General features: G+C 43.2%; 3 protein-coding genes across 4 annotated transcripts in view; 1 reads left to right on the top strand and 2 right to left on the bottom strand.

Moving 5' to 3' along the window:
* Positions 1-12875, top strand: part of LOC134337623 (calcium and integrin-binding family member 3-like) — a 74684-nt gene extending 61809 nt beyond the window's left edge. The window contains exons 3-6 of the mRNA XM_063032802.1: positions 7871-8104; positions 8671-8818; positions 11582-11777; positions 12752-12875. Coding sequence (XP_062888872.1) covers positions 7871-8104; positions 8671-8818; positions 11582-11777; positions 12752-12773 — 600 coding nt within the window. The 3' untranslated portion in view covers positions 12774-12875. The remainder of the gene's footprint in view (positions 1-7870; positions 8105-8670; positions 8819-11581; positions 11778-12751) is intronic.
* Positions 1-18778, bottom strand: part of LOC134337621 (cystinosin-like) — a 170638-nt gene extending 151860 nt beyond the window's left edge. The window contains exon 1 of one of the 2 annotated variants that reach the window (XM_063032799.1): positions 17908-18778. The gene's annotated coding sequence lies outside the window, so the exon portion shown is untranslated. The remainder of the gene's footprint in view (positions 1-17907) is intronic. The other variant, XM_063032797.1, reaches the window with a different exon arrangement.
* Positions 18779-18798: 20 nt separating this feature from the next.
* The window catches only part of rab8a (RAB8A, member RAS oncogene family), a 36060-nt gene continuing 27074 nt past the window's right edge, over positions 18799-27784 (bottom strand). Inside the window, exon 8 of the mRNA XM_063032801.1 lies at positions 18799-27127. Within this exon, the coding sequence (XP_062888871.1) occupies positions 27038-27127 (90 nt within the window). The 3' untranslated portion in view covers positions 18799-27037. The remainder of the gene's footprint in view (positions 27128-27784) is intronic.

Below are 27784 nucleotides of genomic sequence, written 5' to 3'. Positions count from 1 at the left end.
AAAAACTGAGCTGCAAAGGGACTTGGGAGTTCTTGTCAGGATTCTCTAAAGGTTAAGTTGCAGGTTGAATCTGTGGTGAGTAAGGCAAATGCAATGTTAGCATTCATTTCAAGAGGACTAGAATATAAAAAACAAGGATGTTATGTTCAGACTTTACTTAGAGTATTGTGAGCAGTTTTGAGCCCCTTATCTTACACTAGACCAGATAAATCCGTAACCGAAGCTTTTTCTCTTCGTTTTGACCTCCGTCTACACTGAAACAGCGTTTTCCTTCCCTGAAAACGGAGCTTTTCTAAAACACTCTCCAGAGTGTTTAAATCTGAAAATGCTGGTTGGCCATTGTAGTGTGTACGGGGTAACCAGCTAATTTTAAAAACGCTGTCATGACTTGCTGGAACAAATGATGGTGGCAGCGCGGCATTTAATTGTTTTCTTGAACATAACCTGCAACACCACAACAATATCTGACAATAGATGTGTAACATCCTAATGTAACATTGTATGGAAATACAAGACAACACTGATGCAGACATGTTTTATACATTTAACAAGGTGCTTTATTAATGTATTGCTTATGCAAACATTCAATAGATGCAATTGTCATTTTTGCCCAGTAACTCGTTTTATTGCACATGTTAAATACAGCAAAATAATACACAAAAACATGGCAAAAGTAAAGGCAAACAAATGAAGTAACAGCAAATTTCACTTTTGCCCAGTAACAAGCCTTATTGCATTTAGTTGTAGCTGTCATCCCTTTCATTGGTGAAGAGACTATGGCTGTAGGAAATGTTTCTGGACAAACGCGCACCAAGTCTTTCGTTTGGCAATTTCCTTTTAAGCTTTTCTAGTCTGTAACTGGACAAACGCGCACCAAGTATACCATTTCCTCTTCACTTGTTTTCTGTGTGTCCTGCGCATGCCCAGTAGGAGAAGATTCGCCCAAATATCCGTTTTAATGGGACGAAGGTATTTTAAAAAACACCTGGTGTGGATGCCTATCGTTTTTACACAAAACCGGCGTTTTCAAAATTATCCGTCTAGTGTGGACGATGTGCTGAAACTGGAGAGGGGTCAAATGAGGCTCATGAAAATGATTCCAGGTTTGAAAGGCTTCTCATATGAAGAACATTTGACGGCTCTAGACCTGCCAATTTTGTTCAAACCTTTGTGAACAGTGTAAGAAAACCTCCTTGTAAGGGTCCTGTTCTCCCTGCCCTCCCTGCCCTCCATCAGCTTAGGAGCAACCTGTCCTTGTACAGATCCCACCTTCCCAAAATTGATCATAGAAACATAGAAAATAGGTGTAGGAGTAGGCCATTTGGCCCTTCGAGCCTGCACCGCCATTCAGTATGATCATGGCTAATCATCCAACTCAGAACCCTGTACCTGCCTTCTCTCCATACCCCCTGATCCCTTTAGCCACAAGGGCCATATCTAACTCCCTTTTAAATATAGCCAATGAACTGGCCTCAACTGTTTCCTGTGGCAGGGAATTCCACAGATTCACCACTCTCTGTGTGAAGAAGTTTTTCCTCATCTCGGTCCTAAAAGGCTTCCCCTTTATCCTCAAACTGTGACCCCCCATTTTGGACTTCCCCAACATCGGGAACAATCTTCCTGCATCTAGCCTGTCCAACCCCTTTAGAATTTTATACGTTTTAGTCGGATCCCCCCCTCAATCTTCTAAATTCCGGAGAGTACACACCTAGTCGATCCAGTCTTTCATCATATGAAAGTCCTGCCATCCCAGGAATCAATCTGGTGAACCTTCTTTGTACTCCCTCTATGGCAAGAATGTCTTTCCTCAGATTAGGGGACCAAAACTGCACACAATACTCCAGGTGTGGTCTCACCAAGGCCTTGTACAATTGCAGTAGTACCTCCCTGCTCCTGTACTTGCTATGAATGCCAGCATACCATTTGCCTTTTTCACCGCCTGCTGTACCTGCATGCCCACTTTCAATGACTGGTGTACAACGACACCCAAGTCTCATTGCACCTCCCCTTTTCCTAATCGACCACCATTCAGATAATAATCTGTTTTCCTGTTCTTGTCACCAAAGTGGATAACCTCACATTTATCCACATTAAATTGCATCTGCTATGAATTTGCCCACTCACCTAACCTCCTAACCTATCCAAGTCACCCTGCATCCTCTTAGCATCCTCCTCACAGCTAACACTTCCGCCCAGCTTCGTGTCATCTGCAAACTTGGAGATGTTGCATTTAATTCCCTCGTCTAAGTCATTAATATATATTGTAAACAACTGGGGTCCCAGCACTGAGCCTTGCGGTACCCCACTAGTCACTGCCTGCCATTCTGAAAAGGTCCCGTTTATTCCCACTCTTTGCTTCCTGTCTGCCAACCAATTCTCTATCCACATCAATACCATACCCCCAATACCGTGTGCTTTAAGTTTGCACACTAATCTTCCTGTGTGGGACTTTGTCAAAAGCCTTTTGAAAGTCCAAATATACCACATCCACTGGGTTCTCCCCTATCCACTCTACTAATTACATCCTCAAAAAAATTCTATGAGATTCGTCAGACATGATTTTCCTTTCAGAAATCCATGCTGACTTTGTCCGATGATTTCACCCCTTTCCAAATGTGCTGTTATCACATCTTTGATAACTGACTCCAGCATTTTCCCCACCACCCATGTCAGGCTTACCAATCTATAATTCCCCGGTTTCTCTCTCCCTCCTTTTTTAAATAGCGGGGTTACATTAGCCACCCTCCAATCCTCAGGAACTAATCCAGAATCTAAAGAGTTTTGAAAATTTATCACTAATGCATCCACTATTTCTTGGGCCACTTCCTTAAGCACTCTGGGATGCAGACCCTCTTGCCCTGGGGATTTATCTGCCTTTAATCCCTTCAATTTACCTAACACCACTTCCCTATTAACATGTATTTCCTTCAGTTCCTCCATCTCACTGGACCCTCTGTCCCCTACTATTTCGGGAAGATTATTTATGTTCTCCTTAGTGAAGACAGAACTAAAGTAGTTATTCAATTGGTCTGCCATGTCCTTGTTCCCCATGATCAATTCACCTGTTTCTGACTGTAAGGGACCTACATTTGTCTTAACCAATCTTTTTCTTTTCACATATCTATAAAAGCTTTTACAGTCAGTTTTTATGTTCCCTGCCAGCTTTCTCTCATAATCTTTTTTCCCTTTCCTAATTAAGCCCTTTGTCCTCCTCTGCTGGACTCTGAATTTCTCCCAGCCCTCAGGTGTGCCGCCTTCTCTGGCTAATTTGTATGTTTCTTCTTTGGAATTGATACTATCACTAATTTCCCTTGTCAGCCACGGGTGCACTACCTTCCCTGGCTAATTCTTAGAAAAACCATAGAAACCATAGAAAACTACAGCACAGAAACAGGCCTTTTGGCCCTTCTTGGCTGTTCCGAACTATTTTCTGCCTAGTCCCACTGACCTGCACACAGATCATATCCCTCCATACACCTCCCATCCATGTATCTGTCCAATTTATTCTTAAATGTTAAAAAAGAACCCGCATTTACCACCTCGTCTGGCAGCTCATTCCATACTCCCACCACTCTCTGTGTGAAGAAGCCCCCCCTAATGTTCCCTTTAAACTTTTCCCCCCTCACCCTTAATCCATGTCCTCTGGTTTTTTTCTCCCCCTGCCTCAGTGGAAAAAGCCTGCTTGCATTCGCTCTATCTATACCCATCATAATTTTATATACCTCTATCAAATCTCCCCTCATTCTTCTACGCTCCAGGGAATAAAGTCCTAACCTGTTCAACCTTTCTCTGTAACTGGGTTTCTCAAGTCCCGGCAACATCCTTGTAAATCTTCTCTGCACTCTTTCAAGCTTATTAATATTCTTCCTGTAATTTGGTGACCAAAACTGAACACAATACTCCAGATTCGGCCTCACCAATGCCTTATACAACCTCAACATAACATTCCAGCTCTTATACTCAATACTTTGATTAATAAAGGCCAATGTACCAAAAGCTCTCTTTACGACCCTATCTACCTGTGACGCCACTTTTAGGGAGTTTTGTATCTGTATTCCCGGATCCCTCTGTTCTACTGCACTACTCAGTGCCTTATCATTAACCCTGTATGTTCTACCTTGGTTTGTCCTTCCAACGTGCAATACCTCACACTTGTCTGTATTAAACTCTATCTGCCATTTTTCAGCACATTTTTCCAGCTGGTCCAAGTCCCTCTGCAGGCTCTGAAAACCTTCCTCACTGTCGACTACACCTCCAATCTTTGTATCACCAGCAAATTTGCTGATCCAATTTACCACATTATCATCCAGATCATTGATATAGATGACAAATAACAATGGACCCAGCACTGATCCCTGTGGCACACCACTAGTCACAGGCCTCCACTCGGAGAAGTAATTCTCTACTACCACTCTTTGGCTTCTTCCATTGAGCCCATGTCTAATCCAATTTACCACCTCTCCATGTATACCTAGCGACTGAATTTTCCTAACTAACCTCCCATGCGGGACCTTGTCAAAGGCCTTACCGAAGTCCATGTAGACAACATCCACTGCCTTCCCTTCATCCACTTTCCTGGTAACCTCCTCGAAAAACTCTAATAGATTGGTCAAGCATGACCTACCACGCACAAAGCCATGTTGACTCTCCCTAATAAGTCCCTGTCTATCCAAATGCTTGTAGATTCTGTCTCTTAGTACTCCCTCCAATAAGTTACCCACTACCGACGTCAAACTTACCGGCCTATAATTTCCCGGATTACTTTTCCATCCTTTTTTTAAACAACGGAACAACATGAGCTATTCTCCAATCCTCCAGCACCTCACCCGTAGACAGCGACATTTAAAATATATCTGCCAGGGGCCCTGCAATTTCAACACTAGTCTCCTTCAAGGTCCGAGGGAATACCCTGTCAGGTCCTGGGGATTTATCCACTTTAATTTGCCTCAAGTTAGCAAGCACCTCCTCCTTTTCAATCTGTATAGTTTCCATGATCTCACTACTTGTTTCCCTTAATTCCATAGACTTCATGCCAGTTTCCTTAGTAAATACAGACGCAAAAAACTCATTTAAGATCACCCCATTACTTTTGGTTCTGCACATAGCCGACCACTCTGATCTTCAAGAGGACCAATTTTATTCCATACAATTCTTTTACTCTTAATATACCTGTAAAAGCTCTTTGGATTATCCTTCACTTTGACTGCCAAGGCAATCTCCTGTCTTATTTTAGCCCTCCTGATTTCTTTCTTAAGTATTTTCTTGCACTTTTTATACTCCTCAAGCACCTTATTTAATCTCTGTTTCCTATACACATCATACAACTCTCTCTTCTTCTTTATCAGAGTTGCAATGTCCCTTGAGAACCAAGGTTTTTTATTCCTATTCACTTTGCCTTTAATCCTGACAGGAACATACAAGCTCTGCTCTCTCAAAATTTCTCCTTTGAAGGCTTCCCACTTACCGATCACATCCTTGCCAGAGAACAACCTGTCCCAATCCACGCTTTTTAGATCCTCTCTCATTTCTTCAAATTTGGCCTTCTTCCAGTTCAGAACCTCAACCCTAGGACCAGATCTATCCTTGTCCATGATCAAGTTGAAACTAATAGTGTTATGATCACTGGAACCAAAGTGCTCCCCTACACACACTTCTATCATTTGTCCTAACTCGTTTCCTAACAGGAGATCCAATATTGCATCCCCTCTAGTTGGTCCCTCTATATATTGATTTAGAAAACTTTCCTGAACACATTTTACAAACTCTAAACCATCTAGACCCCTAATAGTGTGGGAGTTCCAATCAATATATGGAAAATTAAAATCCCCTACCTCCACAACTTTATGTTTCCTGCAGTTGCCTGCTATCTCTCTGCAGATTTGCTCCTCCAATTCTCGCTGACTATTGGGTGGTCGATAATACAACCCCACTAATGTGGCCATACCTTTCCTGTTTCTCAGCTCCGCCCATAAGGACTCAGTAGACAAGCCCTCTAATCTGTCCTGCCTGAGCACTGCTGTAACATTTTCCCTGATAAGCAATGCTACCCCCCGACATTTCATTTCTCTGCCTCGATCGCATCTGAAACCCTGGAATATTAAGCTGCCGGTCCTGCTCCTCCTGTAGCCAAGTTTCACTGATTGCTATAACGTCATAATTCCACGTGTCAATCCACACCCTCAACTCATCCGCCTTCCCCGCAATACTCCTAGCATTGAAATATATACACCTCAGAAGATTTTTACCACCACACACAAACCTTTCTATTAGCGGCTTTGAAACATAAACTTTTAACATCATTTATTTTCACCCCAGCCACACTGTCAGCTCTGGCACTCTGGTTCCCATCCCCCTGCAAATCTAGTTTAAAGCCTCCCCTGTAGCACTAACAAACCTCCCTGAAAGGATATTGATCCCCCTGTGGTTCAAGTGTAACCTGTCTCTCTTGTACAGGTCCCACCTGCCCCAGAAGAGGTCCCAATGATCCTGAAATCTGAAACACTGCCCCCTACACCAGTTCCTCAGCCACTTGTTCATCCTCCAGAGCATCCTATTCTTACCCTCACTGGCACCTAGCACAGGTAGCAATCCCGAGATTACCACCCTCGAGGTCCTGCTTTTCGACTTCCTACCAAGCTCTCTATTCTCACCGTCCAGGACCTCCTCACTCTTCCTTGCTATGTCATTGGTACCGAAGTGCACCACGACTTCTGGCTGATCACCCTCCCACTTCAGAATGTCATGCAGGCGATCAGAGACATCCCTGACCCTGGCACCCGGGAGGCAACAAACCATCCTGGATTCTCTGTCATGACCACAGAACCTCCTATCTCTACCTCTAACTATCAAGTCCCCAATCACTACCGCTCTCCTCTTTTTCCACCCTCCCTTCTGCACCGCAGAACCAGACTCAGTGCCAGAGATCTGGCTGCTGCAGCTTGTCTCAGGTAAGTCACCCCCCCCCAACAGTATCTAATGCGGTATACTTGTTGTTGAGGGGAATGGCCACAGGGGAACCCTGCTTTGCCTGCCCCTTGCTCTTCCCTCGCCTGACAGTGACCCAATTTCCTGTGCTTTGCTCCTTTGGCGTAACTACCTCCCTGTAGCTACTATCTATAATCTCCTTATTCTCCTGAATGATCCGCAGGTCATCCAGCTCCTGCTCCAGTTCCCTAATGCCAAACCGGGATGAACAATTGTTGTAGCTCATCCATACGATCTTTAAATGCTTGCCATTGCATATCCACCGTCAACCCTTTAAGTATCATTTAAGTACCTTTAAGTATCATTACTTAACTTTAGGTATCCTAATGGTACCTAAAGTTTCCCCTCCTGCACCAGCTCTTCAGCTGTGCATTCATCTGTCCTGTCTTCCTATTCTTATCCTTACTAGCATGTTGCACAAGGAGTAATCGTGAGACCACCCAAGGGGTCCTGCTTTTTAACTTTCTGTCCTACTCCATGAATTCTTTCTGCAGGACCTCATCCCTTTTTCTACATATGTCATTGGGACCAACATGCACTGCAACCTCTGCCTCTTCTCCCTCCCCCCTCAGAATGTTCTGTAGTCACTCTGAGACATTGGACATGGATATCCTGTCTTTTCCCCACAATAACAAAGCTCCAGCACCACTGCCCACCTAGAATCTGCCCTCCCCTGCTGTACAGCAGAGCCATGCATGGTGCCACAAGATAGGAAAATGCTGCTTCCCAAGAGCCCATCTCCTGAACAGTATCCTACACAGTATACTTATCTAAGAGGAGTATGTCCACAGAGGATCCCTGTACTACCTGCTTGCACTGCCCCTTCTTCTCTCTGTCTGTACCTGGTAGCACACTCACAAAATGTATTGTTCACCACACTTTCTAGATTGTGGATCTTCCATCTGAGTGCAACTGCATCTCCAGGTACTCCATGCAGTCTGTCAGGAGCTACATCTGGGCACACTTCCTGCAGGTGTGGTCGCAGGGGACACTGGAGATGACTCCTACCTTCCACATCCTCCAGGAGAAGAATACCCTCCTACCAAGAGAGAGAAGAAGATATCTTACCAGTAACCCTCGTCACGGAAGCCTGAACTTGCACCTCACTGCTTTTCTCAAGGTGGCTGTTTTCTCTCTAGCTGTTGCTCCTTCTGTAAGTCAATCTCATCAAACTTAAGCTAGTTCCATGATGCCCTAGGTCTTCCCTCTGTTACTCTCTCCACAGATGCTGCCTGGCCTGCTCAGTGTTTCCAGTATTTTATGCTCTTCAAATTAACTTCCGAGTAACAAAATTTCAGCAGAGCTGCCCAACGTCCTATGGAGTCCACTTTGGTGGTCAGTTAAATCCTAAACCCTGATCAACCCCATCTCTCAAAGCAGTCTCAGTCCCCAAAATGTAATTCAAATAAAACACCCAACTCACCTAACACACCAGAGATCCTTGAAGTCCAAAGCAAACCATTGTAAGTCCGAATCCAAACCCCATACCTCTACAAATAATGAACACAACATAATCTGAACCTGTCTGACCTCACACCAACTAAATCACAACCAAAGTAATAAGAATTCTGACACAGGGTTCTTGATTCTGTTTCCCTGGTGTAGTCGTCTTAACGCTCAGTTCTCATCCCATCTGACAGTGGAAGTTTGCAATCATTGTGACTCTGCCATCATCTCTTACTACAGGATAATCCCTTCCGGCAGAGGATTGCAGAGGTGTTCTCCCAGGACAACACGGGCAACATGACTTTGGACGACTTCCTGGACATGTTCTCTGTGTTGAGTGAAATGGCCCCACGTGATCTGAAGGCCTGTTATGCATTTAAAATTTATGGTGAGTATAACCAGACAAATGACCAGAGGGAACCATCAGCCAGGAACAATGTGCAGAGAGATCACAGGATCTCCCTGAGAATAATACAATAACAGAATTGTCACAATGAGAATCAGGTTTAATGTCACTGGCATATGTTGTGAAATTTGTTGTCTTTGCAATTCATAATTAGTACCATGCAATACATAACAATAGAGAAACAAACTGTATATATATTAAATAGTTAAATTAAATAAGTAGTGAAAAACTAAAAATAAAATAAGTAGTAAGGTGTCATAGAAAGGGATTAAACTTTCCTAACTCAGAGTGGGACTGCCATTGTGCTCTGATAGGGTAGAATTTATTAAATGTGTTCAGGATAGTTTCTTCTTGTATACTGTTAGCCCCTCCAGGGAGTGAGAAATGCTTGACCTATCCTTGAGAATTGGGGCAGGTCAAGTGACTGAGATGTCAGTGAGAGATCATTTTGGGACCAGTGATCATGGTTCAATTAGCTTTAAAATATGAAATTATGTACCCATGCAGGAAATCAGGAGAGCAGAAATGAGCAGAAAAGAGGAGAATCCAAAGAGATTTTACATGTATATTCAGGGAAAAAGAATAACTCCAGAGAGAATACCAAAGTGGGAGGCGGAAGAACATGTCTCACAAATCTGATCAAGGTTTTTGAAGAAGTAATCAAGAAGGTCAATGAGGGCAAGGTGGTAGATGTAATTTTCAGTAGACCTTTGATAAAATTTCCCATGGAAGGCTGCCATGAAAGTTAGTTTGAGTGAGATCCAGGGAGAGCTGGCTGACTGGATGCACATCTAGCTTGATGGCAGGAAGTAAAGGGTGATGGTGGAAGTTTGTTTAAGACCATAAGACATAGGAGTAGAATTAGGTCATTCAGCCCATCGAGTCTGCTCCACCATTCCATCATGGCTGATCCCTGATCCCACTCAACCCCAGACACCTATCTTCTCACCATATCCTTTGATGCCCTGACTGATCAGGAAACAATCAACTTCTGCCTTAAATATACCCATGGACTTGGCCTCCACTGCAGTCTGTGGCAGAGCATTCCACACATTCACTACTCCCTGGTGAAAAAAAATCCCTCCTTACCTCTGTTGTAAAAGGTCACCCCTCAATTTTGAGGCTGGATACCCCTACTATAGGAAATATCCTCTCCATATACATCCTATCTAGTCCTTTCAACATTCGGTAGGTTTCAATGAGATCCCCAGGTGTTGTTTTTTGGACGTTCTCCAGGAGTCGGTGCTAGGCACACTGTTATTTGTCATCTCTAGCAATGGCTTGCATGAGAATATATAAGGTATAGCTAGTGAAAAATAGATGATGTTTGCTGGCAGTGAAAGTGGTTATCAGGATCACTGTGGGATCTTAATCAGCTGGATAAGTCATAGTCATAGTCATACTTTATTGATTCCAGGGGAAATTGGTTTTCGTTACAGTTGCACCATAAATAATAAATAGTAATAGTAATATTACTATTAGTAAATAGTAATAGTCATAGAAATAATAAATAGTAATAGAAAATAGTAATAAATAGTTAAATAGTACGATGTAAATTATGCCAGTAAATTATGAAATAAGTCCAGGACCAGCCTATCGGCTCAGGGTGTCTGACCCTCCAAGGGAGGAGTTGTAAAGTTTGATGGCTACAGGCAGGAATGACTTCCTATGACGCTCTGTGTTGCATCTCGGAGGAATGAGTCTCTGGCTGAATGTACTCCTGTGCCCACCCAGTACATTATGTAGTGGATGGGAGACATTGACCAAGATGGTATGCAACTTAGACAGCATCCTCTTTTCAGACACCACCGTGAGAGAGTCCAGTTCCATCCCCACAACATCACTGGCCTTACGAATGAGTTTGTTGATTCTGTTGGTGTCTGCTACCCTCAGCCTTATTAAATCATGGGGCATATATAGGATGAATGTGCATTATCTCTTTCCCAGGGTTGGGGAATACATTTGAGGTGAGAGGAGAAAGATTTAGTAAGTGGTTGAGAAATGGCAAATTGAGTTTAATTTGAATAAATGTAAGGTGTTGCATTTTAGGAAAATAGACCAGGGTAGGAATCTTGTAGAATAGAGGGATCTAGATTGAAAGAATGTCAAGGAGATTTACAAGGATGTTGCTACAATTCAAGGGATTGAGTTAGGGATAGAGGTTGAGCAGGTTGGAACATAGGAGAATGAGGAGTGATTGTATAGAGGTGTATAAAATCATGGGGCATATATAGGATGAATGTGCATTATCTTTTTCCCAGGGTTGGGGAATACATTTGAGGTGAGAGGAGAGAGATTTAATAGGAATCTGAGGGGCAGCTTTTTCACTCAAATGGCAGTCCTAATATGGAATGAGCTGGCAGAGGAAGTAGATGAGGCAGCTACATGAACAACATTTAAAAAGTACTTGGACAGGTACATGAACAGGAAAGGTTAAGAGGAACATGGATCAAATGTGGGCAATGGGACTAACTTGGATAGGTATCCTCGTCACATGGATGAGTTGGGCCAAAGGACCTGTTTCCATGCTCTATGACCCTCTGACTCACTTCCAGGTTGTGTCTCTCTGTTGGGTGGAGTAGAGGCTCCGCAATGAGTTGGGGAAAAGGTCTTTGGAGAAGGAGGGACTTTCAGGCACAGTGTGATAGCTCAGACAGATACATCTGCTACTCAGTTGGTGTTGATTCTTTGGACACTGTTTTCATGAATTAAATGAAGCTACAAAGTTGTATTTCTTTCAAACAGATTTTAACAATGACAATTTTATCTGTAAGTCGGACTTGGAGAAGACTTTGATTAAATTGACGCGAAATGAGCTGTTACCAGAGGAAGTGCAGCTGGTTTGTGATAAAGTACTGGGGGAAGCAGATCTGGACAATGACGGCAAATTATCACTGGAGGATTTTCAGCATATGCTTGTCCGCTCGCCCGATTTCCTCAGGTAAGGTTCCTAGCTCCATTCACAGCTGCTTGGCGCCATAAATTGTGCTTCCCCTGGCTTTTCTGGGGTTGGGATAGACAACATTTGTTCACCATGATGCTTCTATCTTCCTCAGGTGCCATCCATGCTCACTAGTCTTCACACCTACTCATGTGAGGGACCAGCAGAGAGCAGGGAATATCCTGAGAGTAGGAGGGGATTAGGCCATTCTGCTGACACCAGGAACTGGGACTTCAGAATGCAGTTGGGGAGACTGGTCAGCTATATTAGGATTGACTTTGTAATGGTGGTGTGGTGGTATGGTGAAGTCCTTCAGAGAACACCTGCCTCAAAGTTTCATGAAGGTTCTGGTCAGCTTGCTGGTTATCTTAGTGAACATTTGCAGTGTTATCCCTAAGCACAACTCTGACTGTTGATCAATATAGTTACACTGCTGCTGTCCACAACTCTGACTGTTAATCAGGGCAGGTAGACAGCTGTCCCTGTAAGTGCAGGTAAACTGCTGTCACTCTGCATAGCTCTGATCAGTATAGTTACACCACTGCCCCAGTGCACAGTTCCATTTGTTGATCAGGATAGTTACACTATTGGCCCTGCACACGCTGAATGTTCAACAGTGAAGTTACAAAGCCGAACCTGTACATAGCTCCAATTTTTGATCAGTGTAGTTATGCATCCATCCCTTTACATGGCTCCAACTGTTCATTGGTATAGTTACACTACTAACCCTATTTGTGCCTCTGAGTGTTGATCAGGTACTACAATCCCTGTACAACATTCTGAGTGTTAATCAGTACTGTTATACTGCCATCCCTGTAGATATTCCTACTATTGATTAGGGCAGTACACTGCTGTTTGTTTATATGGCTCCAGCTGTTGGTCAGTGTCGTTATACTGCCGTCGCTGTTTACAGATCTGAGTGTTAATGATTCTGTACCTGCACTGTCACATTGATTGGAAGATTTTTTTTGCAGCACCTTCCACATCCGAATCTGATTACTGCCTGCCACTACATTTGACACAGAACCTCAAATTGTCAAGAGAGTGAAATATTCCTGAGCAGAGACCTGACCTGCTTCCTGTGTCCCAGCATTTTCCCTGTCATGTAGAGTCAATAAAGTTCGATTCTCCAAACCTGTTTCTCTGTAGTATCATTTGTATCGGCTCTGCTTCCTCATGTGTTATTAATCTCCAAGTTACGTTCTCGCTTGTGTTCTAGTCTCACAGCATTGAAACAGGTCCTTTGGCCCAACATACCATATGCACCATCGACTCCATGCCTACACTATGCCTAATTAATCAGACAAGATTCTATTGAATTTAAAAACGCAAACAACAGGAATTCTGCAGATTCTATTGAACTGTTTCTTTCCAGCATTCCTATGTGTTGTGAGCTGCCAATCTCCTCCTCATTCATGATCAGTGCCTCCAAAATGTAGCAGCTGGATGATAACGTTTCCCTCATGAAACGCCCTGCTTTATGACCATGCTTTATTTTATTAACATGATTATGCTGTGGGGTATTTTATTTTCTGCAGATTTTCTCAAAATGCAATATGTATCCTTTAATTACATTATACAATCGAGTAGTTCCATCTTAAACAAAAAATACTCTGCAGATGCTGGGGTCAAAGCAACACTCACAACACGCTAGAGGAACTCAGCAGGTCGGGCAGCATCTGTGGAAACGATCAGTCAACGTTTCGGGCCGGAACCCTTCAGTCCTGATGAAGGGTTCCGGCCCAAAACGTTGACTGATCGTTTCCACGGATGCTGCCCGACCTGCTGAGTTCCTCCAGCGTGTTGTGAGTAGTTCAATTTTGCTGTTTAAAATAAAAATTCAGTCGATTGTTGTTAGGCTAGTTGAATTAGCCAATGGGATTTGTATGGGGAACACTCCAGAGGGAGTGCAGGAAGAAGAATGGGGAGTCATTTTCTAGAGTGCACGGGATCGAAGAAGGGGAAAGAAGGAAGATATAAACAGATGACAATCATAGTAGAAGAACAAGCACAGAACCCATTTGGAAGGATGAATACTGATGTTGGAGATTCCTCGCACAGATAATGGTCTCAGGGAGAATGTGCAGATAACTTCCGGTTAGTTAGTTACCATGTGTCCTTGGAGAAAGTTCTACATTTTTTTCCCCTGGACATTGAGTAAATACTTTTCCCTAGGATGGGTTCTTCAAAGCAAAACTGGTTCAAGTCTGTGAGTAAACAAAATGAAGCAAACTGGATTGATTATGCAACAATGAGCTCCAATGATTATGTGCATGATACAGACTGATACATTTGTAATGGGTTCTGATCCTTTATTTTGTTTGTTATAGTTCACAATATTTTGTCATTACAATTCTCATCTAAGTCTATACTGGCAAAAGAAACTCCGACAGATGCTGGAAATCCAAGCAAAACACACACAAAATGCTGGGGGAATTCAGCAGGCCAGGCAGCACCACACCAGGAATATTGGACACAGTATATGATCCCAACAGACTCACAGGTGAAATGTTTCCTCACCTGGAAGGACCGTTTGGGCCCCTGAATGGTAGTGAAGGAGGAGGTGTAGCACTTGTTCTGCTTGCAAGGATAAGTGCCAAACAAATCTATGCTCCATTTACCAGAAGTCTGTTGGTGTCCGTTGCAGCCTCCTGTATATTGGAGAGACCTGACGTAGATTGGGACACACTTCACTGAGCTCCTATGCTCCGTCCAACAGAAAAAGCAGGATTTCCCAGTGGCCACCCATTTTAATTCCACTTCCCATTCCCATTCCATTATGTCTATCCATGGTCTCTTCCACTGTCGTGATGAGGGCACACGTAGGTTGGAGGAACAACATCTTATATTCTGTCTGGGTAGCCTTCAACATGACAGAATGAATATCGATTTCTCAAACATCTGGTAATGCCTCTCCCCTCCACCTTCATTTTCCATCCCCTTTTCCTTCTCTCACTTCATTTCCTTGCCTGCCCATCATCTCCCTCTGGTGCTCCACCCCTCTTTTCTTTCTTCCATGGCCTTCTGTCCTCTTGTATCAGACTCCCCGTTCTCCAGCCCTGTATCTCCATCACCAATCAACTTCCCAGATCTTTACCTCATCCCTCCCCCTCCCAGTTTCATCTATGACCTTGTGTTTCTCTCTCCCCTCCCCCACCTCTTAAATCTACTCCTCAGCTTTTTTTCTCCAGTCCTGCTGAAGTCTCAGCCCAAAACATCAACTGTACTCTTTTCCACAGATGCTGCCTGGCCTTCTGAGTTACCCCAGCATTTTGTGTGGGTTGCTTATGTTTATACTGAAATGAGTTAAATTATTGTTTCCGGGCGAATGGTAAATTTGCATGGGTGTGTCAGTGTTCATACAAGTAATTGCCTTCGTTTTCCCTTAGATTAGACATTCACACATTTATGTTTGTGTTTACCTGAATCATATTTGCCCTGGATGTGTTTATTTATTGGAAATAGCCTTCTCATCATTTTCCCCTATGCATTGTAGAGTTATGTTGCTATTAGGCTGAATTCACAGTGAAAGCTAACTCACTGAGAGCCTACTGTGAGAGAGTTACACTTGGGTCCTCTTATCTGTTGTTGGATAACTCACCATGGGGAGAAGTGTTCACTATTTGCCTTATCTCTGCCTTTCAGTTTTTGTCAGATGCTCTGTCGACCTCCGCTTTAGAAAAATAAACCTGACCTCTCTGAAGAGCTGGAATACTGTACTCCCATCCCAGGCAACATCCTGTTGATTCTATTCTGTAGCTCTGTCACTTCCTTCCTCAAGGGTGATGAGCAGAACTTTACATCAGTATTGAAGCCTACTCTGCAGACACACCCAATGTGTAAGTGGCACATGTGTTCAAACCAGTGTCTGCCAACCTTCACCTCCCTGCTCTAAGATTTTATAATGTGGCTGATGAAAGCATCTTGTCTGCCTTCTTCACTGTCCTTTACACCTTTGCTGCTTCCTCCAGGGATTGTGGAGCCATGGAGAGATCAAGCATAGAAGCAAGTCCTTTGTCCAACTGACTCCATGTCAACCACCGACCATCTATTTATATTTATCCTACATTGGTCCCATGTTTACCTCCACACTTCTGGGACTGAGGTCAGCATGTTCCTCAGTCCCCCCTCCCTCCAACCTGCCTTATGACTCACAGGTCTCCCAAAATATTTCACTCACATTTATCAGCCCAGAGCCTCTGTGCAGCTGATCCACATCTCACCCTGTGGCTGAAGACTGTTTTCTGACACATCCTTTGTTCACCAAGGAGCCCTCAGTCACTAACTAATCCCTGCTCACACTCAGCTTCCTGACTCTTCGGGCCACCAACTACTGGAAAGCTCATGTCACTTGTCAGGTTCATAATAACTCCTACTTCTGACAGTCATCACCAAGCCATGCTTCACAATCCCCTCACATCACTAATCATTGTAGTTTGGTTACTCCAGGTATCGGTAGCCATCCCTGAATAGTACATTGAACAGTGCAGCACAGCAGAGGACCTTTTGGCCATGATGTTGTGCTGACTGTTTAACCTACTCCAAGATCAATCTAACCCTTCCATCCTGTATAGCACACCATTTTTCTTTCATCCATGTGCTTAAGTGTCTCTTAGATGTCTCTAACATATCTGCCTTTACCACCACCCCTGGCAGAATGTTGCACACACCCACCACTCCTTGTAAAAAAACTTTGCTAAGATGGCAAGACACTTAGACATATTGGCCACTCCAGGTCCAATCAAAGGTGTAATTGTTCATCTTTTTTATTATGATGGCAAGTCACTGCTGGATACTAAGAACATCAAATTTGGCAGGACTATCCTATCAACAAGTCACTGAGTAGCAATGGAGCTGAACTTATTATGTACCGTTGTGTTGTTGCTTGGACTTGTTGTCTATCATTGGACGGTGTGCAGTCCAAAAAGGTGAGAGTGATGGTCTTGGACATTTTCTATTGTGATTGCAAGAGCCTGTTGAAAATTGGTAACGTAGAACAGTGCAATTCAAGCTCACTGGTTCATTAAAGAGACTAATGGTGGGGGAGTTGTGTTGCTTTGGTTGTGGCGAGGACTAGGCCTAAGCTGTAAGGTCACCTGTTATGGTCTTCCAGGGGAGGAGACACTGAATCAGTGTGGGAGAGGTCTTTATAGGCACTCTGGAATCCATTCTGGGTTGGAGGATGGCCCCTCCCAATGGTGATAGCTCCAGCGTTCACTCAGTGGACCAGATATTTTAGGTGTTTTTCTAAACTCATAACTACCTGCTATTTGTGCTGTGCACCTTGGCCCCAGAGGAAAGCTGCTCTGTTTGACTATATTCATGCACAGTTGAATGATAATTAAACACGAACTTGAAACCTCCTTCCAATTATGCCGTCTAATATTACCCATTTCCACCCTAGGAAAAATGTGCTGGCTGTCCACTTTCTCAATGTCTTTTACCATGTTATATTCCTTTTTTAAGTCACCTTACATCCTCCTTCATGCCAAAGAGAAAAGCCCTAGCTCACTTACCCTTTCCTTAAGATACGCAATCCTGATTGAGAAGTTGCACAACCTGGGCCTCTGTACCTCCCTCTGCAATTGGATCCTCGGCTTCCTAACCGGAAGACCACAATCTGTGCGGATTGGTAATAACATATCCTCCTCGCTGACAATCAACACTGGCGCACCTCAGGGGTGTGTGCTTAGCCCACTGCTCTACTCTCTATATACACATGACCGTGTGCCTAGGCATAGCTCAAATACCATCTATAAATTTGCTGACGATACAACCATTGTTGGTGTTACGTAACTGGCAACAATGAATATTAATCGAGACAGGTTTTATGAAAGCAACCAAACATTTATTAAACACATATAAACGATAAGGGAAAAAAGAAACAAAGGAAAACTTTAACCGAAGGTTAAACAGGTACGCAGCCGTTCATCAGCTCCACTAGACTCTTGGTTCTTAAAACGTTAAATGCGAAAACAGTTCTTAAAGCGATAACTTCGAAAGTCCAACAGTTTTACATATTCAATTGGGAGACTTCTCTGGAGAAAGATTTCTTCACCGATGCACCTTTACTGCTAGTTCCGTCCACAGGATTCCCGATGCCGAAAATAAAGAGTTTAAATCAACTGACCTTAAATTCCTTTAGAGAGAGAGAGCCTTTTTGCGTGAACTCATTGTGCTATTGCAAGAGTTATCTCAATGCAGGTTCCCTTCAACGAAGATTCAATAAGGTCGATCCTTTATTAAACTGCCAAACGATGCCGACTTCTCTCGATCCTTCACTTCGATGAATTCTTCACTCTCCCTTCAAAACTGTCAGAATTGAGTAAATTGGCACGTCCAGCCACAAATTTCCAGTTCAATAATACAAATCTTGTAAGAGAACGCACCTTCCATTTTAAAAATGAAACTGCGTCACAAAAAACAAACACAACAGAAACGGAGGCACAACACGTCCTACCTGGAAATCTACAAACTCAAAAAAACCTACTGCGTCCCCTGAGTCGACCCTTATATAGTCACGGGGCACGTCATCACGTGACCTCACATCGGCGGGAAAATCACATCAGGTGACCTCCAAAAGACCATTACGTCATTCTCACAAGCAAAAACAGATCTCCTTGAGCATGTAACATTGGTAGAATCTCAGGTGGTGATGAGAGGGTGTACGGGAGTGAGATATGCCAACTAGTGGAGTGGTGCCGCAGCAACAACCTAGCACTCAACGCCAGTAAGACAAAAGAGCTGATTGTGGACTTCAGGAAGGGCAAGACAAAGGAGCACATACCAATCCTCATAGAAAGATCAGAAATGCCAGTGCAGAGAGTGAGCAGTTTCAAGTTCCTGGGTGTCAAGATCTGAGGATCTAACCTAATTCCAACCTCAGTTATAAAGAAGGCAAGATAGCGGCTATAATTTATTAGGAGTGTGAAGAGATTTGGCATGTCAACAAATACGCTCAAAAACTTCTATATCTGTACCGCGGAGAGCCTTTTGACAAGCTGCATCACTGTCTGGTAAGGGGTGGGGGGTGGGGAGAGAAGAAGGCTACTGCACAGGACCAAAAGAAGCCGCAGAAGGTTGGAAATCTAGTCAGCTCCATCTTGGATACTAGCTTAGAAAGTACCCAGGACATCTTCAGGGAGCGGTGTCTCAGAAAGGGAGCGCCCATTATTAAGGACCTCCAGCACCCAGGGCATGCCCTTTTCTCACTGTTACCATCAGGTAGGAGGTACAGAAGCCTGAAGGCACACACTCAGCGATTCAGGAACAGCTTCTTCCCCTCTGTCATCCGATTCCTAAATGGACATTGAACCCTTGGACTTACTTTATTAACACACCATATTTGTTTTTTTGCACATTTTAAATCTTTTCAATATACATATACTGTAATTGACTTATTTTTATTTTATGTATTTTTTTCCTCTTCTATATGACGTATTGCATTGAACTGCTGCTGCCCTAAATTTCACGTCACATGCTGGTGATAATAAACCTGATTCTGATTTTGAAATTAACTCAAACCACTGTCTGCTTCTTAACAGGTTTAGACCATAAAATATTGGGGCAGTATTGTGCCATTTGGCCCATCCATTTCATCATGTTTCATCCAATTTTCCACTCAGACCAATCTCCTGCCTTCTCCCTCTATCCCTTCATGCCCTGACCAATCAAGAATCTATCAACCTCTGCCTTAAATATACATAAAGACTTGACCTCCACAGCTGACTTTTGGGAAGACCTAACAGGAGGACACATCCTGGTTCCTGGCAAATGGATCCTAATTAAGAACCACTCTCTGCAGATTCCTGTAATTGAGGGAAGTACAGTTCCCATACCAGGCAGTGATGCAGCCAGTCAGGATGCTCTCAATTATGCCCCTGTAGAAAGTTCTTAGGATTTGGGGTCCATACCAACCTTCTTCAGCCATCTGAGGTGAAACAGATACCATAAGTTTTCTGCCTCTGAAACTTCAGATGTAATGATTCTAAACATGTGATTTAGAATCAAAGGGAGGATTGTTGCACCCAACTGTTTAATTTTTTTTTGCAGTTTAACAGATAGTTATCTACTTGAATTTAATAAGTTGTTAATATGCTCATAACAGTTTAATATGCCTCTAGTGACTATACAAAGTACAATTCTGGAATGCTCTTTAAGTTTCTTTGTTCTGCATTGCTTGAATAACTGCTTTCTCATTGCTAACTTGGTACTGCAGTATTGAATGAGTACTTACTAATTGGTTGTTTCTTATCTATAGATTTGCATGGAATTTCTTTATTTCTTACATACTGCCCATTACACCACAGGTATTTAGGGCAGCAATGAAGGTCCTCCATCTCTGACAATATTCAGGGCTTCCTTCATCATGTCAGTAGCTTCCTCTCGGTTTTCACTATTGTCAGTCATGGAAGAGAAGCAAAGGAATACTGTTAAACTCAGATGTAGGGTTCTTCATTGCTGTTTCTGTAACAATTTTGTTTTACCAGTCAGAATTGTTAGCCCTGAACTGAACCCACAAACCTGGAGGACCACTTCCAGTCTGTCTTCTACCCATTGGGGATGTATGGGGTGTCTAGGGAGGGGTAGCACCTCTGGTAGGGAGGGGGGGTGCCTGCCGTGCCCTTTTTCGGGGCAGCTCGTCCACCTTTGGTCCCCACCTGGCGCTCAGCTCTCACCTGTGGCTCCAAGTAGCTGTAACATATACAGCGGCCACACCCCGGTAAACCGTCTCCGCAGACGGGCCAAATCAGGTGAGGGTAGCCAACGGGTCTTCGACCCTCAGTGAGGTAGGGGATCTGCCTATCCCAGCGTGTGAAGTCTGGCTCTGGCAGATTGAGCAGAGGAGACAGTCCAACGGTCAAGGAGGAGGCCAGCAGGCGTTGTAGAGTGCTAAGAGCATGACAGGGGACTTGTACGTCCTGGTCATCCACTGCAAGAGGTGGTGGTCTCTTTAAACTCACCCGGCAGAAGGCAAAGGCAAACCACTGCTGTAACCTGCCAAGTACATAATTTCCCAATATGTCAGAGCAGCGTGGAGGGAAATCATCCGCCAGCTGGACATTCCAGATGCGACCTAATTACGACGACTACCCATTGACCTGTTTGGCATGGGTGACCCTACCAAGAGACAAAGCATAAAGCCCCGACTTAAGCCAACATACTTCTCTGGGTCATTGAGTCACGCAAGCCCGCAAACTGTGACAAGTTTGTATTCCTCTTGGAGGTTCCTTATCTTTATGGGTAAAAAGTAGCCACAAAGATGCATTATAAAATCGTAAAGGGATTGGACAGGCTAGATGCAGGAAGATTGTTCCCGATGTTGGGGAAGTCCAGAACGAGGGGCCACAGTTTGAGGATAGAGGGGAAGCCTTTTAGGACCGAGATTAGGCAAAACTTCTTCACACAGGGAGTGGTGAATCTGTGGAATTCTCTGCCACAGGAAGCAGTTGAGGCCAGTTCATTGGCTATATTTAAGAGGGAGTTAGATATGGCCCTTGTGGCTACGGGGGTCAGGGGGTATGGAGGGAAGGCTGGGGCGGGGTTCTGAGTTGGATGATCAGCCATGATCATAATAAATGGCGGTGCAGGCTCGAAGGGCCGAATGGCCTACTCCTGCACCTATTTTCTGTGTTTCTATTATCTATCACTGTTTGTTTCAACTTCCTTTTATTCTATCAAATGTTAACAAAAGGATCATGAAGTTTTGTGCCTCCTTGAGTTCTAAAAGAACCATAGATTTAAACAGAATCCTACAGTTCAAAGGAAATAAGCAGGGCATTTTCTTTATTCACACAGAAATATGTTGCAAGGGATAGTGGCGGATGCAAACATGATAGTAGCCTTTGAAGTCATTCTAGATAGGCATACAAATATGTAGGAAATGGAAGGGCATGCCTTCTCTCTGTTACCATCAGGCAGGAGATACAGAAGCCTGAAGGCACACATTCCGCAATTCAGGAACAGCTTCTTCCTCTCTGCCATCCGATTCCTAAATGGACATTGAAGCTTTGGACACTACCTCCCTTTATTCTTGCTTTATTTTAATTATTTTTTTCTCTCTCTGCTAGATTATGTATTCTATTGAACTGCTGCAGCTGCTAAGTTAACAAATTTCACATCACATGCCGGTGATAATAAACCACATTCTGATATGGGCCCATTGTGTAGGAAGAAGGGATTAGCTTAGTTGTGCATTTGATTACTAATTTAATTAGTTCAACACATCAGTGTAGGCCAAAGGGTCCATTCCTGGGCAATCCTCTATGTTCAGAGCTAGAATTCACGGGCAGATTTATGGGATACTAATAGTCTTGGCAACTGGGATGTCCCACACTTTGGTAGAAGGAATAAAGGGAGAGCAAATTCAGAAATCTGAGGTGCAAAAGAACCTGGGAGCCCTAGTGCAGATTCCATACAGGTCAACTTGCAGGTTGAATCGGTAGTAAGGAAAGCAAATGCATTCATCTCGAGAGCACTAGAATATAAAAGGATGTAGTTCTGAGGCTATATAAGCCGGTGGTCAGACCACACTTGGGAGTATTGTGAGCAGTTTTGGGTTCCATATCTAAGAAAGAATGTACTGCCACTGGAGTCCAGAAGAGGTTTACTAGAATGATGCCAGAAATGAATGTAAGAGGAGCATTTGATAATTTTGGACCTACATTCACTGGGGCTTAGAAGAATGAGGGGGAATCTCATTGAAACGTATTGAATATTGAAAGGCCTAGACAGAAAGGATGTTTCCAATAGTGGGAGAGTCTAGGATCTGAGGGCACAGCCTCAGAATAGGATGTGCCTTTAAGAGAAGTTTATTTAACCAGAAGTTGGTGTATCTGTGGAATTCATTGCCAGAGGACTGTGGAGGCCAAGTTATTGGATATACGTATTTAAAGCAGAGGTTGATAGGTTCTTGATTAGTAAGGGTGTCAAAAGTTACAGGGAGAAGGTAGGAGAATGGAGTTAAGAGGGAAAATACATCAGCTATGATCGAATAGTGCAGCAGATTCGATGGGCTGAATGGGCTAATTCTGCTCCTATGTCTTGTTTAATCTGACTGAAATTGATACAGTTTGGCGACAGAAATACAAGCGTAATTAACTTGCCTCAGGCAATCCTTCACAAGGAGCTAAGAATTCTACAAATTATGACCACTCCTCCCATGGTTTTAATCTCAGCAGGTCGAAAGACTTGGAATAAGTTATCAAAAATGCTCAAACAATAATTAGATCAGAGAATTTGCTTTTTATAGGACTCACATTTTAATCTCTTTAAAACTCCACTTCTGTCTATAAATCCAGTAACATCAGCAAGTACAGAACAATTATAAAGTAGGTCCTTTTTTATGTAAAGTTATCTACAGTCACCTGAAACAATTCAGCTCCCCCATCCCTTTGAACCAACTGAATTCTGGACTTGGTATTTCGTGGTTTGTAGGATTTACATTGGATAATGAGTGAAATAGACAGAATATTTTCCTCCCACATTCTTTGTACAATACCGTTATAACAGGAATTGTTCAAACTGACAGAAGGGGACACTGAAGTCTACAGTCTATGTACTGTGCTGTTAGGTTGAACTGTGTTGGATATGGTTCAGTCTCCATACAGAGGGGACTTATGCACCACTCTCACAGTGTCACCATCAGACCACAATGTCCTGTAAAAGCAGGAGAGTAGGAAGAACACTGAAGTCGACTGCTCCACACCTGTCAAGAGGTTACAGCTGAAGTAACCACACATCACTTGCCACATACTGGGTCATGTTTCAAACAACTCCTTTGCTATAAGTTATCCAGTTTTTGGAACACTAGAGAGAAAGTCATGTGGAAATTGGACCCTACAGAAACACAGTCTCCACTGGTACGACAGAAAGGCTGTTGAATTGAATTGAATGGAATGGCCATTTAACTCTGCTTTATTGACAGGGATCTATTTCACTGGGGACAATTCCTTCCCAGTGAGCAACCTTCTCTAGCTTGGTGGCTTTCAAGATGCAACAAAAAAAATTAACTAAGCAAGGCTTGTGGTGCTAACCAGGGACAAACCACCCTACCTCTTGGACAACGGCATCAGTATCATCCATCAGCAAGGGCCTGTCAACACAGTTGTTATTTAATAGTCACCATTAATTAGTAATAAGGAACAAAGTTAAATTCGTTTGGAAACTTGGAACTGTTTTCACATATTAGATACTGTTATCTGCCTCTTTTAAAACATCAAAAATATTGTTAGCTCTAAATGGTGTGAAACATTATGAGAACTCTGCTTTTCAACATAGTTAAAGCCCACTTGAATAACTGAGTCCGGATGGTACATTAAATTCCAGGTCCAGCTGTAAGGTGACACCAACAATAACATATATCTGTATTATAGTGGGAATTGAACAAACTGTTAATCTAACAACTATTAGAATGCCACAGTCATCCTGGATGATCTAAACAACAAAAGTTAGAAGGAACTTACATCATGAAGTAATGGCAAGATTTAAGGACTATGGGATTATGGGTGGTGGTGGAGGCAGGGGGATGGGGAAGAAAAAGACATTACACAAAATTAAACTTTTTAAACATCTCAAAACAAACATTTAACAGAAGGGAATACTGTAAGATGACAAAATGGATGGGATTCGGGGAATATGGCCAATACTAGCTTGAAAACTGCAGGTCACATTCCAGGAAGTGAATAAACAATTTCCTTTCAAGTGAGATCCAAAGTAGTGGAATCAGTGGATATAAAACAAGAAGAAGAAATATTTTTAATGATTGGGGCATATACAAAGAATGTAATCATGAGAAAAAAGGCTCGTTTACAAATCATTGGGGCAACAGCTGGAAACTTTGGAGGGGCATGGCATTCTACATCTTGCAAAATGCCCTTGGGAATAAACTTATTCACCTTAATCACAAGACCATTATATTTAGAATGAGTAGGAAACTGAAAAACGGGTCTTCAAATGTCAGTCTATTCCTGACTGCTTGGAAAGGGACAGCTCAGACTGGTGAACTCTGATGAAGTAATCAGCTTAGATATCCAAACAGGTGACATGATTTGTACAAGGCCAGCTTTTTGATAACAACATAGTTTCTATGTGTAGGATTAAAGGATGCATGTCTTCACTCCTTCATCCAAACTACACAAAGTGCACAGTGAAATACAAAAGGATATTCTGGTTTCACCAAGTGCAGTACCTGCTAAACCAACTTGCTACATATATGTGGAAAAGCAGTTATCACTGTACACAACCAACTGTGTATCATCAATACAGGAGCATCCTCCATTACTGCTGTCTGCATGATAACTTTAAACACCCATAGTGCAGGTCTTTAACCTTAAATGTTTAAGAATAAGCATTATGTTCAAGGGCTCTGACAAACCATGTACTCTTGGCTTTGTGGGTTTCCATTTCTGTGAGGAGATCTGACAGAGATACACTCATCTCCTTGATCACTGTTAGTGGGCAAAAGGGTGAAAATGGTCTGGGAGGAGGTAATGCTGAATGTTGGTCAGAATAGAAGCCACTGTTCTCACTGCCTTTCTACTTAATATTCAAGAAACTAAAATTAACTTCATAACTACTCATTGGTTTTAAAGGAATCAAAACATTACCATACCTAAAGCAAGTCTGTAACAATAGCCTTATCAGTAAATCCTACTTACTAACCAATTTATATGGTGATAGTTACAGCCTGGCATGGAAATTTATAACAAAAAATAAGAGACAAACCACCTGGTGATAAAGTGTGTATAAGTCTCATACTCCACATTCAAATATTACAACATTGACAGCTCTTCAACTGAAAGTGCAATTTATCTCCCTGAGAGAATTTTACTATGTCAATACTCAGGTTCCAGAAATATACATGAAGCTTATTAACAGAACCTTCCCATAGTGCATTAACTCTCTATTCTGCTAAACTGCTGATTCTTGCAGCCTGTGAGCTACAAATGAATCAGTTCTGGTCCACTTCTTGCAACCACGGACAGCACCCGCACTGAACTGTGGCCTTACGCATCCGTATTCAGGGAGTTTTCAGAACATGGTTCAGCAAGGGTCTGTCAACTGAGCAGTGCTGAAACAAAGTAATGGCTAACGAATAAGGCTACAAATAAATGAATGGCTAATGCAGCTCAGCTCTAATCAGGGGCTGGGATGGTGGGGGAGGGGGTTTGTTTCTATCTAGGCTGCCCTCCCAACTCTTTGGTCTCAACCCCTTTGCTACATTCTCTACTCCTCATCAACACCCACCACCCCTGTTCTCTGGTCCTCAATACACTGAACCTGCACTAATTGGTGCCACTTGCAGGGATAACATCACAATACAGGCAGTCATCATTTGGAAATATTGCCTTTGGTTGATTCTGGCCACTTGCCTCTGAAGCCCTGGAAAAGCAGGAGTGGTATTGATGCGCTGCCATAGTAAACATCAGGAACAAAGGAAAAGTCTACCCGAGATCCAATTTTTGTCTGGTGGTTCAGGACAAAGTGCCCACTAGCAACACTTAGCTAAACCTGCCACGGATATAACAGTGACAGTGACACTGCTGCACTACATCGCCAGCAGCTTCAGCACACTGCATGATGATGAAAACCTAAATACAGGGAAAGCCATGAGACCAAGAATTCAATAGATGTGGGACAGGAAGTGATCAACTGAGCAGTTTTCAGCACCATAACCATCCAGGGAACAGATATACTTGACTCTCGGTCTGAAAACTGACATTTGGGCTACTCTAACCTTCTCATAATCATCACGTCAACCAATATACAGACATGATACACTGGCAGAAAGCAAACAAAGCCCTTTCAGACATAGCAATGTATAAGGAGAGTCACATGTGAAGCAACAACAGCAATAGCACATTAAAATACTGGGCTGCTGGAACAGGAAAAGGCTCAATGCTGATACCATGTTCACAACACGATCAGTAGGGAGAAACAAAGCAGGAAAAGCAGAGGAAATTAGAGGAAGCAGGTCTGCTAGAATTTCACACAACTGCACCTCAACCGATTGGAAATCAGTAATATGGGGGGGGGGGGGTCCCAACAGAGTATTCTGATGTGCGCATTTCCATCACTGAGGTAATCATCATTGGACAGGTCCTAAAAGCCAAAAACCTCAACTGCTTGGTCACTGTAAGTCTTTGTCCACACAACAAGGCTTGTCCAAAGGAAGTGTCCATCTGTACAAGAAAAGCACAGTGTGTGCACATTTCAATTCAAGTCTGAAAGTGCTCGGACTTTTCCAAAGGCAGAGTTCATCACAGAAGGAGACAACGGAAGAAACTGCTCTTTTTCTGTTCTGAGGTGATTCGCACACCCTGGTTGCTATCTTGTGGACTGTTACCTTCCTACATAAAAAGAAGAAAGAAGAGTTTAGCCAAAGCAATCACATCACATCCCATCAAATTAATACATTCAGCATTTAAGGTAATTATTTAAAAAACTTAATTCAGGTGAGTCACAGCCCAACTCAAACCAGCACCTCTCCCTTATCAGCAATAACCTCATTGTGCATCAAACATGATGGGCAACTCTCATCTGGTGTCTGCACCCTCCTGTACTCTACACACCTTAGCAGTCATTGCTGAACTTCTCCCCTTCTAGCTTTCTCTGCCTTGGACCTGGACCTGTGTGGTCTTGACCAGGGGTGGCACAATTAGGCCTGGGGCCAGTCCGGGTCACTTGGGCACTGAGTAGAAAGAGGCAGCTTGACATTTCACTTGTGTGGTAGAGCAGGTCTTCTTGTCACTGCAGGAGATCAGTGAATCAGTATTGAAGACGGATTGCAGCGATAGAGGGGCAAGGGGTGCAGGAGTCAGTGCAGCGTGGAAGAAAAATTAAAATCGCCGTGACAGAGGGGATGCCAGTTACATGAAAGTGGTGTAAGTGAAGGACAGTGATGGGGGATGAGCAACTGACCACACAGCCATCAGCAATCATAGAAATTAAGGAAAGCCACCAGCCGTCCCTGTCTGTACATTAACACCAAAGCAGTCAGTTACCCT

Source organism: Mobula hypostoma, chromosome 24 (genome assembly GCF_963921235.1).
Source record: "Mobula hypostoma chromosome 24, sMobHyp1.1, whole genome shotgun sequence".
Lineage (NCBI taxonomy): Eukaryota > Metazoa > Chordata > Chondrichthyes > Myliobatiformes > Myliobatidae > Mobula > Mobula hypostoma.
This window is presented reverse-complemented; position numbering and strand designations above follow the sequence as displayed.